General features: G+C 52.6%; 1 protein-coding gene across 2 annotated transcripts in view; it reads left to right on the top strand.

The window, feature by feature from the left end:
• The window catches only part of MED26 (mediator complex subunit 26), a 52,764-nt gene extending 39,443 nt beyond the window's left edge, over window positions 1–13,321 (top strand). Inside the window, exons 1-3 of one of the 2 annotated variants that reach the window (XM_057311612.1) lie at window positions 823–4,040; window positions 9,873–9,947; window positions 10,575–13,321. In XM_057311612.1, the coding sequence (XP_057167595.1) occupies window positions 9,882–9,947; window positions 10,575–12,227 (1,719 nt within the window). In that variant the 5' untranslated portion in view covers window positions 823–4,040; window positions 9,873–9,881 and the 3' untranslated portion in view covers window positions 12,228–13,321. Of the gene's footprint in view, window positions 1–822; window positions 4,041–9,872; window positions 9,948–10,574 lie in introns of those variants that run through there. The other variant, XM_026500443.4, reaches the window with a different exon arrangement.
• Window positions 13,322–15,012: the final 1,691 nt, after the last annotated feature.

The raw sequence follows: 15,012 nt of genomic DNA, 5'->3' as shown, positions 1-15,012 counted from the left end.
CCTCTTTGCCACCGTGGCTGCACACATCCAGCTTAATTCCTGAGAGAATGGGGATTTGGGGCAGGGCGGGAACCCTTGAAGTATGCAGGAAAGAACAGTGAGCAACAGGCCTCACAGACTGCAGCTCAGTGTCTCGGTTCCTTGTTTCACGTGGAGTTGGAAATCCCCCACAGGGCAGTAATTACTCAGGCCCTGGGGTTTACCTACATCGCCCCTGAAATAGGGGAGGAGGAGGCTGGTCAGTGGCAGGTGTACCCCACTGTGCTGGCCCCAGCTCTGAACACAGATCCAGCATCAGACCAGCGATCTGATTCACAGAGCAACTTTCAGACATGTGATGAGGGCCAGTTAAAATATTTTTTCAAGTGTGGTAGGGTTTTAAAGATGATTCCATGTACCCTGTTGTAGGCAGGTTTTCTGCCACAGCATAGCGTTGGCTGGCTGTCCCTTCCCTGCGTTACTGTTGCTCTTTACCATGTTTCCACCCTCCCTGGACGGGGTGACCCAACCTGGGACCCACTGTGAGATGCCCCCAGACTCTGACTGACCTTCCCCTGGCTTCTGACCTCATGCATGTGTGAACATATACATGCTGGCCTCTGTAGACAGGTGAGGGCTTTGGTGTGGCTTGAGGCTTGCTGTCATGTCAGAAGCCTGGAGTGCTGACTCCTCCCTCCCTGGCCTCAGCACCCTGGGAACCCAGCCACAGAACCTGCCCTCTCCGTGGGTGCAGCCATCGCCAGCTCTCTGGAGAGCCCCTCAGGAAGCTGTTTGGCCTATGTCTAGGTGGGTGCCCTGCTAGACCTGTGGCATCCTCCCTATTTGAGGCAAAGAGCAGGTCTGGAAGCGTGAGGAATCAGGCATGGCCCGGGTTCCAGCTCTCTGTGGACTCTTTTTTGCAAGGAGGCATACACCCACCTCGGAGAGCAGACCCCAGATCCCTTTTCCCACCAGGGGTGTGGGCGGTCTTTACACTGAGTCGTTGAGCAGCAGCGCAGTGGCCTGCAGGGGCCTTGGTGGGAAGCTCCAGAGGTTGCACCAGATAAAACATGCCCTCTAGTTTGAATCAGAGGTTGAGGGGGCCAGAGACAGGCTCACTGTGGAGGGAGTCCGTGTCCCACCAGCCCTCAGCCTCCCTCCCCACGCAGGTACCAGATGGTACAGGGAGAAGCCACTGTGTGGAATTGGAAAACGGGGATTTCCTCACTTCACCTCTGCGCAGCTGCCAACTGCCATCTCCTTTCACCTCCAGTCACAGAGATGTCCCATCCACATGTGAGGAAACGGGTGCATTTTGTAGCCTTTTAGATTTGTGACCAATTTCAGACACAAAAGTAGAGCGAATAATGTAACCACGCCCCAGCTTCAGTAGAAACCAGTGTGGAGCTGATCAGCATTGCTTCATCTATCCCCCTTCTGCCACCCACACCCAAGCATCGTTTCTCCAGTAAATACTCCGAAACGTGTCATTAAAAGCTGGGGGCGAGCCGTGCACCTTTAGCGGCTCACACAGAGCACAGCGTGCCTTGGAGCGCTGCACGGGCTCTTTGTTGCCCCTGCTTGGCCTGGCGGAGTGAGGAGACGGGGACGGGGATGTCACCAGCCTTGCGTGCGAGCAGTGTGGTCGTGTTCTGTGCTACATGGTCCAGAATTGTGCTCAGGCTGCTTCTATGGGGTGCCATCCCCTCTTTTGTGTTGTCACGTGTGTGCGTCCAGCCCCCCTTCTTCCTGTGCAGCAAACACCGCCAGCTAGTCTGGCTGGAGCAGTGACTTATGAGCTGAGGGTCTCCCCAGGAACAAAGACCTTTCTGCTTCCTTTGTGCCTGCTCTTGGTTCTCATGTCATGGGAAGACCCCATAAAAGCCCTGGGCACTGGGTTGGTGGTGAGGAGCATGTGTCCCTGGGGTGTCCCGTAGGTTTGAACAAGGATGTGCGTTCTCTCTCCCCATGCCAAAGCTGGGAGATGCCCTGTTTAGGGGGTGCCTGTGTATTCGATGCTGGAGACACTGGCTGGTTGAGCTGCCTGTATGACACTGACTTTTCTGTCTTACGGAGTGTACGTGATTATGCCCCATGAGCCTCCAGTCCAGGATCTGAAACCACTCAGTGAGGTAGTTAAGGAAGTCACTTCTACCAGTAGTCACCTGCTGGCTTCTTGCCCTGCCTGCTCCCTGTACTTCCAGAGTGGCCCTCCCCCTCTCCTGACACCTTCCTTGCCCAACTGCTGTGGGCACACCACCACCCTGTGGGCTCCTTGGCTAGGTGATTAATTACTTCCAATAAAGAGGGCAGTCCAAGAGAGAATAAGTGGGCTGAGATGGTGAGCAGTTCACATGGGAAGTCCTCATTGATGGAAAGGGGAAGTGACACTTGGCTTTGTTAATTGTTAATGATATATGAATTAAGTTGCATCTGTTGAAGGAGCCCTAAGGAGAAAATGAGAGACTTTGGGCACTCAGGCATCCTTCATTTGTGAATTCTATCCCTTTTGGGAAAGCCCTTTGGTTTTGAGAGGTGTTCTTGTTTTTGTTCTTCTTGAGAACAAATCCCAAAGGAGATAGCCAAAGGAGGAAAGGGCCACCAGTGCGCCAGGCTATTCCTGACAGCAGGAGGTTTGTATATGGCCCTGGGACTCTGGCCTGCAGACGTACTCAAACCCCCTTGGGGTGGTGCCGGGCAGGTGCCCAGAGGCTTCTTCCCTGTACAGGAACAGAACAGCGTCTGTGCTGTGATTGTGAGCGAGTATATTTTCCTACAGACAGGTGCCAGGAGGGACCCAGAACAGGCCAAAGACAAGTGGTCTTAGCCACTTGGCCACGTGACAGCAGCTTAGCTCCCACAGTGGCTAAAGTTGAAAGGCAGGTTGTGTAGGAGCCAGCTAACTTCCCCGCCGTCTGTTCTTCCTCCTGGCATCTTTGCTCATGGCACTGTCTTCACTCTGATCCTTTCCCCTCTCCAGAGCTTTGGTGTCATGTCACCATCTCCCTAGGTGCTAGGACCTCCGCTGTCTACCCTGGGAGGCCCCACTTAGGGGCTGCCCTCTCCATATGCATGCCTGGTCTGCCTTCCACTTGACATTGACCTCCCTGGCCTGAGGGCCCTGTGCTGGGCTTTGCAGGCCTGGAAGCTGGTTGGGAGCCTCCTGATGACCACATCTCATCCTGGGAGGCCTGCTGCTTCTGTGTGGGTGGGTGGATGTTTTGGGAAGGCTGGTTCAGGAGCCTTCCATCTTTGCGTGCCCAACCCAGGCAGAGCCACGGGCTGGCTGGGGCGACACTGCCTACTGGGTCTGAGGCCAGAAGCTGGGCCGGGCCTAGAGCTGCACAGACTCCTGCCTGTCGGGTGTGGTGAGTGTCAGTGCTCAGGGCCAGACTCCTTGGAGCATTTCTCGGGGTCTGCTTCCTGGTACTCAGGGACTGACTGCACTTGGAATGCCCAGGTGGTGCTTCCCACACAGTGCTCAGTGCCCTCACCATCATGACTTCAGGGCAGGGCAGAGCCAGAGGAGTGAGCCCCCCGGGATGGTCCTGAACTTCCAGGCAGCCAGGGCAGAAAGAGGTTAGGCAGAGATAGCATTTTCCACAGGGCTGAGAGCCGGAGAGCCTGCTCCAAGCCAGACTCTGTACATGGGCTCAGGTGTGGGAGCTGCTCAGCAAGGACGGTAGGGCCTGCAGACCTGCTCCCACTGTGCGAGGTCTACGGTGCTAGCTTGCTTCCAGCCTCCGGGGTTGCCCAGGTGTTCTGCCTCCCCCCTCCTGTCTGGCAGCAGGACAGTGTCTGCCCAAGGACAAGGACAGTTTGTGCTGCCGAGCTTGCTCTGCAGGGACTGTGGTTCAGGAGTGTGTGAGGACCCAGGGCTCTAAATATACCAGGGTGAGGTCACTGGGGTGGAGACAGGCCATGTGGCAAGCTCAGGACCCCATCGGGGCTGGAATCCTAGGGCTGGGGACAGGGACTGGGTGGCCTCGCTGTTCCTATGGTACTGGCCTCCTCGCTTCGTGGTCTCCTCTTGCGCTGAATCTCTTCCCTGGCACATCAAGGTATGTGAAGGATGGAGTGTGTCTCCTCTCAGACCCCTTCCTTTGTTGCAGCTTGGAGTAGGTTTTTGGTGCCGTCTGGATGTGTGTGTGTTCTCGGGCACGGCCCTGAATGAGAACATTTCGAGGGGAGGCCTTTGTTGGCAAGGTGTGGATTGGGCCCCCTGGCAGGGGGGCAGCTTTCTGAGAGCTCTTTCGGGCAGAGTGGGGGCTACTGTTGGTGCTCTGTGGTCACTGCAGTTTACACTCAGAGGAGACACAGAGAACCTGGGATGGTGGGTGGAGGTGACAACTGCCTTCAGCTGGAAATAAGGCAGATAAGGTGGGAATATACATGGCCAGCATAGTCACAGCCCCAAGGATGTCTACATCCTAGTCCTGAAAACCTGGGCATGTGATACTTTACATGGCAGAAGGACGATGCACGTGTGACTAAGGGTGCAGACCTGGATTATCCAGGTGGGCCCAGCCTCAATAAATCATTAGAAGTGGAGACCCTTTCCTGGCCAGGTCAGAGAGGTGCGGTGTGAGGACTTGGCCCTGTTGCTGACTTGGGAGGTGAACTGAGGTGCCATGAGCTGGGGAATAGCACCTCCAGAAGCTGGAAATGGCCTTCAGATGACAGCCAGCCAGCAAGTAAAGGGGGCCCTCGGTACAGCAAGGAGTAATTCTGTCAACACCTGAAGGAATAGAAAACAGCCCTCAAGAGCTTCCCAGAAGGAGGGTGGCTTGGCTATACCTGAATCTCAGCCCAGAGGGACCCAACCTACACTCCTGCCCTCCGGAATCTGACATGATATATACATGCATGGTGTTTAAGCCACTCAGTTTGTGATCCTGTGTGATCATTTTGGCAGCAAAGGAAACCAGTACATCATAGTGCTGGCAAGGATGTGGGAAACAGGCTTCCCCATCTTCCTCTCCTATAGTGGGCATGGAATGGGAGCAGCCTCCCTGGCGGCTAATTACAATCTTTCATGGCCTTGGTGCCAACAACCCCTCTAGCAGCTTGTGTTAGCCCTGAATCGCCTCTAGTAAAGGTGGAGATTGCAGCCTTGTTTGTAACAGTAAGTGGAAAAGGAGGGACACAGCACTGCTCAAGTGGGGCCCTCCCTCCCCCAACCCCCCCCCCCAACTGGAAGGAAGAGCAAAAGGAGGAGGTCTGTGATGTTGGATGTTTCTGATGTTAGTGAGAAAAAGTAAGGCATAGAATCATGTTTTTCTTTTCTTTTTTTAAATGCGTGATAAGTATGTACACAAGCTTTTCTATATGCAGGGTGTATTTTTGGAAAAGATACAGGGAAACACTGCAGTGGCTGGAGATGTACCTTTCCTTGTGCCCTTTCGAGTGCCTGCATAACTCAGTTCTAGTGTGTGTGGGCGTGTGATATGCGCACTGTGTGATCTTGGGGGGAGGTGGGCTTCCTCAGGGCGCGGGCTCCCCTGTCTCACCACCCTACCGAAACCTGCAGCTGCTGGGGGGTGTTGACCTACAGGAGCTCTTTATCTCTTCTGGAGCTGAGCCCTTCACTGGGCATGCTTTGTCAGCACGTGCTCCTGGGGTGAGGTTTGCTTCTTGGTAGTAAGCAGAAGTTCTTAATCTTAACGAAGCCTAGTTCGTCAGTATTTTTTCTTGGGTGGTTACTGCTTTGGTGGTCCTAAGAAATCTTTGTCTACCCCAAGGTTGCAGAGATACTCTCCTGTGTCTTTTTTTTTTTTTTTAAGACTTTATTTATTTGACAGAGAGAGAGAAACAGCCATTGAGAGAGGGAACACAGGCAGGGGGAGTGGGAGAGGAAGAAGCAGGCTCCCAATGGAGGAACCTGATGTGGGGCTCGATCCCATAACGCCAGGATCACGCCCTGAGCCAAAGGCGGACGCTTAACGACTGAGCCACCCAGGCACCCCTCTCCTGTGTCTTCTAAAAGACTTTGAGTTTTTGCTTTCATATTTAGGTCTGTGATTGATTTTAGGAATGAATAGTGTATATATATTTTTTTATTTATTTTTATTTTATTTTATTTTTTAAGTAAGCAGTATGCCCAGTGTGGGGCTCAAGCTTATGACGCCAAGACTGAGAATCACATGCTCTACTGACTGAGCCAGCCAGGGGCCGAGTCTGTGACTGATTTTGAATTAATTTTTGAGTATGCTCTGATGTTTGGTGTAAATGGAATCAGTGCAGTCTGTGTTTTCTGTGACTCCACTCCCTGTGGTCTGAGCTTCATCTTGTTGGTGCACTGAGGCTACAGTTGGCTCATTTCTGTTACTCTTGAATTTTTCATTCTGCTCCTTTGACTCTTGGAAGACACTGGTGTCACTGTAATATTTGACTACGTGGCCTGCACCTTTGTGTGCCATCTCCGCTCTGTAAATGTGATGATAATAGTACCTTCCCCACGGGGTTGTTGCGATTCCACAGAGTAGTGCCGCATGGAAACACATTGTGTGAGAGCAGGGCCTGGCCCACAGCAAGCAGTACACAAGGATGGAATGGCTTGGTCAGCAGGTGTGCATGTGTGGCTACCAAATAAAGGCCATCGCTCCCTAGACTTGGCTGAGCCCCAGAACTACCTGGTACTGTCAGATGCCACTTCTTCTGCTGGTTAGTGGGCACGTCCGCAGGGTCGCCTCTCCTGGCTCCTGTCTGCATTCCCTGATGGCTGCAAGCACTGAGCACAGGTGCTGCCGTCTCCTCTTCACCCGGCGCCTGTTCTTGTCTGCCAGTCCAGGCTTTCTGTGTGCCAGAAACATACAGAGCCCCGAGGCCATGTGGCGTCTGACTTCTCCCACTTTGTCGCTTTTTGGTGTCTTGGGATGAACTCTAAAGGTCTTGTTATTGTAGCCAAGTTGATTAGATTGCTGTGTGCAGGCATTCCTCGGAGATACTGTGGGTTGGGTTCCAGAGCACCAGAATAAAGTGATCGTCACAATAAACCGAGGCAAATGAAGTTTTTGGTTTCTCAGTGCATGTAAGAGTGGTGTTTACACCATACTGTAGTTTGGTAAGGGTACAATAGTATTATATCTAGAAAAACAATGTATATACCTTAATTAAAAATACTTCATTACTGGGGCGTCTGGGTGACACAGTTAACATCCGACTCTTGATTTCGGCTCAGGTCATGGTCTCAGGATGGTGAGATCAAGTCCCGCGTTGAGCTCCACACTGTGCATGGAGCCTGCTCAGGATTCTCTCTTTCTCCCTCTCCCTCCCCTGGTCTCTAAAACAAAAAACAGAAACCCCCCCAAAACTTCATTACTAAAAAAATGCTAACCATCATCTCATTATTCAGCAAATCATAATCTTTTGCCGATGGAACGTCCTGCCTCCATGGTGCTGGCTGCTGACCGATCAGGGTGGTGGCCGCTGACGGCTGGGGCGGCTGGGGCGGCTGTGGCAGTTTCTTAAAATGTGATGACAGTGATGTTTGCTGCATCGATTGGCTCTGCCTTTCGCGAACAATTTCTCTGTAGCATGCGATGCTGCTTGGTAGCATTTGACCCCCAGTAGGACTGCTTTCAAAATTGGAATCAATCCTCTCAAACACTGCCACTGCTTTATCAGCTCATTTTCTGTAATATTCTAAACCCTTTGTGGTCATTTCAACAATCTCCACAGCATCTTCGCCAGTAGATTCCAGCTCAAGAAACCACGTTCTTTGCTCATCCATTAGAAGCAACTTCTCATCTGTTCAAGTTTCAGCCTGAGATTGGAGCAGTTCAGGCCCTTCCTCAGGCTCCAGTTCTGATTCCAACTCTCTTGCTGTTTCTATCACACCTGTGATTACTTCCTCCACAGAAGTCTTGAACCCTCAACGTCATCCATGAGGGTTGGAATCCACTTCTTCCAAACTCCTTGTTCATGTTGATATTTTGACTTCTTCCCATGAATCGCGGATGTTCTTAATGGCATCTAGAATGGTAAACCTTTTCCAGAAGGTTTTCACCTGACTTTCCCCAGATCCATCAGAGGAATCACTACCTATGCAGCTGTAGCCTTACAAAATGTATTTCTTAAAGAGTAAAACTTGAAAGTTGAAATGACTCCATGGACTCCAATTGGTCCATGGACTGCAGAGTGGATGTTGCGTCAGCAGGCATGGAAACAACATGAATCTCATTGCACGTCGCCATCAGAGCTCTTCAGTGACCATGTGCATTGTCAATGAGCAGTAATACTTTGAAAGGAATCTTTTTTCCTGAGCAGTAGGTCTCAACAGTAGGCTTAAAATAGTCTGTAAACCATGTTGTAAACTGATGTGCTGTCATTAGGCTCTGTTGTTCCGTTTCTAGAGCACAGGCAGAGTCAATTTCACATAATTCTTAAGGGCCTTAGGATTTTCCAAATGGTAAATGAGCATCGGATTCAACTTAGTCACCACGGCGTTCACCCCAACAAGAGAGTCAGCCTGTCCTTTGAAGCCAGGCATTGACTTCTGTCTCGCTGTGAAAGTCCTGGATGGCATCTTCTTCCAATAGAAGGCTGTTTGGTCTGCACTGAAAACCTGTTGTGTAGTGTAGCCGCCTTCCCGAGTTATCTCACCGACATCTTCCGGATCCCTTGCTGTGGCTTCTACATCAGCACCCTCTGCTTCACCTTGCACTTCTTCGGTTATGAAGTTGGCTTCTTTCCTTAAACCTCATGAGCCAACCTCCGCTGGCTTCACACTTTCCTTCTGCTGCTTCCCCACCTCTCTGAGCCTTCAGAGAATTGAAGAGAGTCAGGGCCTGGCTCTGGACTAAGCTTTGGCTTAAAGGAATGGTGTGGTGGTTTGATCTTCTGTCCAGACCACTCAGACTTAGTCCACATCAGCAATAAAGTCGTTTCACTTTCTTATCACCAATGTTTGTTCACTGGACTAGCACTTTAATTTCCTTCAAGAACTTTCTTTGCCTTCACAGCTTGGCTAAGTGTTTGGCACAAGAGGCGTAGCTTTCAGCCTGTCTTGGTTTGGGGCATGTCTTCCTAAGTGTAATCATTTCTAGCTTTTGATTTAAAGTGAGAGATGTGTGACTCTTCCTTTCACTTGAACATGTAGAGGCCATTCGTAGGGTTATCATTTGGCCTAATTTCAACACTTGTGTCTCAGGGAACAGGGAGGCCCAAGGAGACGAGAGAGACAGGGAAATGGCTGGGCAGTGGAACAGTCAGAACACACACAGTATCAATGAAGTTTGCCATTTTACATGGGTGCAGTTCGTAGCACCCCAAAACAGTCACAGTAGTAACATCAAGAATCACTAATCATAGATCACCACAACAAATATAATTTTAAAAATCTGAAATACGAGAGTTACCATAATGTGACACAGAGACAGACACAAGGTGAGCAAATGCTGTTGGAAAAATAGCACCAATAGACTTGCTCAATGCAGGGCTGCCACAGACATTCAATTTGTAAGAAACACAGTATCTGTGAAGTGTAATAAAGCTAAGAACAACAAAAGGAGGTACGCCTTTATTGATCTTTTAAGCTCGTTGTGTTTTATTTGATAAGTCCTTCGGCACACTGCCCCCCATGAGATGGTAGAGTAGAACACCTCTCCTGGAGCAGGAGCAGGTCTTACTTCATGTGCGTTGTGGATTTCAGCCATGTGACAACCACTTGGGCAAGTGGGCATGGCCATGGACGGGCTCGTGGTCAGCTGCACCCCATGCACTAGAGGAGGCGGACGGGAGGGTGAGCACTGGGTACGTTTTTGGCCTCAGGAGCAGGCATGGGGTGAGAACTTTGATGTCGCCAACTCCACTGGCTTTTGGGGAGGGAGAGGCCAGAGTGGGCTGGAACAAGGAAAGGGGCATAGGTCTGACAAGTGGCTCTTGTTTCGCAGATCCGGAACATGGTGGCGGTGCTGGAAGTCATCTCCAGCCTGGAGAAATACCCCATTACCAAAGAGGCACTGGAGGTGAGTGTCCCCAGGACCCAACATTGGGAAGAGCAGGGTGGGCAGGGCCTGGGCTTCCCCAACCCCAGTCCTTCCCGGCTTCTTGGAGCCTTTGCTCTCACTGGCCCGGTGAGGACTTAGGAGTGCAGAGTGAGGGGTACAGATACCCTCCTGGCCTAGCCTGTGCCAAAAGCAACATCTTCCTTTGGGCACTGCAGGAATTGGGTGGCTTTAGTCCCAGGGCTGGGAGGCAAGCCTGGGGGGAGGAGGGCGAGAGGCTCCAGTGAGTGATGCTGGCTCAGGCCCTCTGTTTGCTGTTGCCTTGGCCATTGTGTGCTTTCACCCAAAGAGCTTCCCTAGCAAAGTGTCCTTGCACTGGCCTGCCGGTCCACAGCTTCCAGGTGCCAGGAGCCTGTGGGACGGTGCTTCTGAAGATGCCCCCTGTGGCCCTGGGACCCTGAAGTTTGAGGACTGGATTTGAGAAGTTAGATGTCACAAAGGACCCCAAATCCCCATGGGTTTTGTTATCTAGGGAACTCTGTGGTTTGTGGGACAGTGGGGTTAATCCAAAGACCAGGGGCCCTCAGCTCCCTTTTCATGGGGGACTTCCTGTCCCAAAAGCATGTCATTGTCTCTCTCTGGTTGTAGGAAACTCGACTTGGGAAGCTCATCAACGACGTCCGCAAGAAAACGAAGAACGAGGAGCTCGCCAAGCGGGCCAAGAAGCTGCTGCGGAGCTGGCAGAAGCTTATCGAGCCTGTGCACCAGAATGAGGCGGCGCTGCGGGGGCTGGCGGGCAGTGCCGGCTCCGCCAACGGGGGTGCTCACAACTGCCGGCCAGAGGTGGGGGCGGCCGGCACGCCCAAGAGCATCCATGACCTGAAGAACCGCAACGACATCCAGAGGCTGCCCGGACAGCGGCTGGACAGGCTGGGCAGCCGCAAGCGCCGGGGAGATCAGCGTGACCTTGGCCACCCTGGCCCACCTCCCAAGGTCTCCAAAGCCAGCCATGACTCCCTGGTACCCAACTCGTCCCCCCTCCCCACCAACGGGATTGGCGGGAGCCCCGAGAGCTTCCCTGGTGCCCTGGACGGCAGCGGGCACACGGGCCCTGAGGGCGGCCGCCTAGAGCACGGCGAGAGCGACAAGCACAGCGGCAAGATTCCCGTCAACGCCGTTCGGCCGCACACCAGCTCCCCAGGCCTGGGCAAGCCCCCGGGCCCCTGCTTGCAGACAAAGGCTGCGGTGCTGCAGCAGCTGGACCGGGTGGATGAGACTCCAGGCCCCCCCCACTCCAGGGGGCCGCCTCGCTGCTCTTTCAGTCCCCGGAACTCACGGCACGAGGGCTCCTTTGCCCGGCAGCGGAGCCCGTACACACCCAAGGGCTCCATGCGCAGCCCCTCTCCACGGCCCCAGGCGCTTGATGTCACACAGGTGCCATCACCGCTTCCACTGGCCCAGCCGTCCACACCACCTGTGAGGCGGCTTGAGCTGCTGCCCAGTGCAGAGAGCCCGGTGCGCTGGCTGGAGCAGCCTGAGGGCCACCAGCGGCTGGCAGGGCAGGGTTGCAAGGTGGGGCTGCCTCCAGCCGAGTCCCTCCTTCCCCGGGCGGGCTTTTCCCCGGACTCCTCCAAGGCGGACAGCGATGCTGCCTCGTCTGGTGGCTCGGACAGCAAAAAGAAGAAGAGGTACCGGCCTCGTGACTACACGGTGAACTTGGATGGGCAGGTGGCTGAGGCGGGTGTCAAGCCTGTCCGGTTAAAAGAGCGGAAGCTCACCTTTGACCCCATGACCAGACAGATCAAACCTCTGACCCAGAAAGAGCCAGTGCGGGCTGACAGCCCTGTGCACACAGAGCAGCCCAGGACAGAGCTGGACAAGCCCGAGGCCAAGGCCAGCGTCCAGAGCCCTTTTGAACAGACGAACTGGAAGGAGCTGTCACGCAATGAGATCATCCAGTCCTACCTGAGCCGGCAGAGCAGCCTGCTCTCGTCGTCAGGCGCACAGACCCCAGGGGCTCACCACTTCATGTCTGAGTACCTGAAGCAGGAGGAGAGCACCCGGCGCGGGGCCAGGAAGCCACATGTGCTGGTGCCTCACAGCGCACCCACGGACCTCCCAGGGCTGAATCGCGAGGTCACGCAGGACGATCTGGACAGAATCCAGGCCCACCAGTGGCCAGGGGTGAACGGGTGTCAGGACACACAGGGTAACTGGTATGACTGGACGCAGTGCATATCGCTCGATCCGCACGGCGACGACGGGCGATTGAACATTCTGCCTTATGTCTGCTTGGACTGACCAGCCTGTCGGCCTCTAAGTGCATTCCCACCTTGCAGTTAGCATGGCAGGCGGGCAGCCGGGGCTTGGCTGCCTCCAGTGGTTGGGAATCCGGGGAATCCGGCCCGGGGCAGGAGGGAGGGGGCGGGAGTCTCGAGGTCTCTCCGTGCTCTTCCCTCAAAATTCTCCTTCTTTTGTGAAATGCTGCTACCAGTTTACTAACAAAATTGCAAAGGAAGGACCGTGTGGAAGGAAGGCCGGCAAAGTGAGTTCAGAACTCTATAGCAAACCAGCTATAAAAAGCGTTAGTTCCCCACCCCGGAAGAGGTGCGGACACTTCCCAGCACCCGTGAGCTGGGACCTCAGTTGCAGGCAGGCACAGAAAACCTGGGGGAGAGGTTACCTTTAAACAGCAACAGAAGCACGCATCTCATCTATTTGCATTTTCCTTTTTTAAATTTGGCCCTGAGTGTCTGAGGCAGTGGGTGTACCTACACCGTGGCCTGTTTGCACCCCACCTGGCCAGCGCTTCAGTCCTGATGCCAGAAGCTTGTTGGCCGCAGCAAGCTGCTAGCAGCAGGCGGGCCGGCCGGCCAGCCAGCCAGTACGACCTACACTCCGTAGGCAGCCACACATTTTCATCTGGTTTCGGTTAAAACCCAGTTTTGAAAAAAATGCTGCAAAATCTTAAGTTTTCTAGGAGTTTATTTTATCCCCCTCTTCCATCTGACCACCAGCCAAATAATTTTCCTGTTTCTCCCTTTTCAGTTTCCTTTTCCTACGCATATCTTGAAAATTTCACCTTTCTAGAATCCCCTCCCAAAAAATAAAAGTAACCGCGGGTGCTACTGGTGTGTAAGCTGTATTGTTGGGCAAGAGGAGACCTGTCTGTACGCTGGAAACACTCATAACCATTCCTTTAGATTCGTTTGCCTTATGGTTATTTGTCATAAACGCGATTTGCAAAAACAAGGAGCCTTAGTGAATGTACAGTACCTAGACTTCTGTGTTCTCAGGACACAGAAGGGAGCAACTTTGCTATTTGGTCCAGTAAGTGGACACCTTGTGATATAAATGTGGAAATAAAAAAAAAAAAAAAACCATTTGCACAAACCAGTTTCAGAATCGTTACTAATTTGGTCCTTTACAGTCAAGTCAGCCCTTCGTGTCCGAGGTCTGGGCTCCATTGCCAGACTTTAGGGAGGTGGGCAGGGCAAAATAGCCAAGTCAGCCTATTTAGTGTTCTGCATGAAAACTGACCTCCACCTGCCTTTCACTCATTCAGGGCCATGTTGCCTCTCCCACCTCCGGGGTCCCCTGCTAGCTTTGGGTGACAGAGACTGAAGGTCCACATGAACGGACGTTACCCCGTCTCTATCTGGACCTCACCTGCCCCAGAGAAAGAAGCCCTCCAAAGAGGTTCCATGTCCCAGGTCTTCGTAACCTTGTTTTACCCTAGAAAATATGTAGCTCTTACAGGGCATGGCCCATAGCCATGTCTGGCAGTGCACCCCTTGGCTCTGGCCCCAGGCTGCTAGCTCCCCATGCAGGCTTGGGGCTGTCTTAGTATCTGGCAGGTGCTATTTTTTAAAAATAACTTTTCTGCCTTGACTATAAAAGTGATAATATTTCCTTCTCCCACATCCCTGAAACCATAAGCTAAGACTTTGGTTTTCAAAAATTTTCAGTCCAGAGTAGGTCATGTTGGATGTACCTACTTCATTTCACAGATGAGGAAGTAGCTGCCCCTTATGAGGGACAGTCCCAGGACACCTGAGTGGCCCAGTCAGTTAAGTGTGTGCCTTAGGCTCAGGTCCTCATCCAAGGTCCTGGGATCAAGCCCCACATCTGCTTCTTCATCTGCCTGCCACTCCCTCTGTTTGTGCGCTTGTGCGCACAAGCTCTCTGACACATAAATCTTAAAAAAAAAAAAAAAAAAAAAAAAAGAGGGACAGTCCCATAGGGCAAACCAGGGGGTCCAGAACAGTCAACCCAGAACCACGATTTCAGAAGCAGCAGGGATTTCTGACATGGCCTTGGTGCAAGGCACACCCACCCTAAGATAACGGCAGTGGCTGAAGTGGCTCTGAGGACAGGCTGAGGTTGAACTCTGGACCTGCCATCTATGAGCTGTATGGCTCTAAGATAATCACGTCACTCCTATACACAGGTCTCTATCTGGGAGATGAAAGTGCTTACCCCAGAGCTGTGAGGATAAGTTAAACGATCAGAGTTTAACCCAAAAAAAAGGGAGGGGGGAAAAGGGGGAAGCATGTCAGTAGAATCCTTTGTGCTATGGAGTAACTAATTACTTTCCTAAGTCCACCGTGCTGCTGTGTGGGTGTCCCCAGGAAGTGAATGACTTTGTGGCAAACGGTCGTAAGCACAGCTGGAAGATACTTGGGTACAGGTTGGCATCTTACGAGCATCTCCTTTTCTCAGGTCTGGGCTTTAGGACAACAGGTCCCTGCTCCCTGCCCCCACCTGAAGGACCACTTCTGTGTCTGAGTATCCAGTAAGCCCCAGGATAAAGATTATTGCCCGTTTTTGAGAATACAAAGTTAAGCTAAGCTTTCTCTCCCACCTTTTGGAAATCAGTTGGTTGCCACTTTCTAATTTGCCAAGTAAAGACATCGTAAAAGGGCATCTTAAATCCCCCTTTCCCCAAAAAGTTGTCAGTACATGACTTTTGGAACAAATCAAAGTCCTTTAGTATAAAACCATTTTGCTGAAAACACCATGTTTTCCTCCGCTGGGGCCTAGGGCATGCAGTCAGGGCCCGGCACCTCTCCCACCTGCAAGAGCC

This window comes from Ursus arctos, unplaced genomic scaffold, assembly GCF_023065955.2.
Source record: "Ursus arctos isolate Adak ecotype North America unplaced genomic scaffold, UrsArc2.0 scaffold_14, whole genome shotgun sequence".
Taxonomy (NCBI): Eukaryota; Metazoa; Chordata; class Mammalia; order Carnivora; family Ursidae; genus Ursus; species Ursus arctos.
Note: the sequence above shows the minus strand (reverse complement) of the source record. Positions and strands in the feature narration are given on the sequence as shown.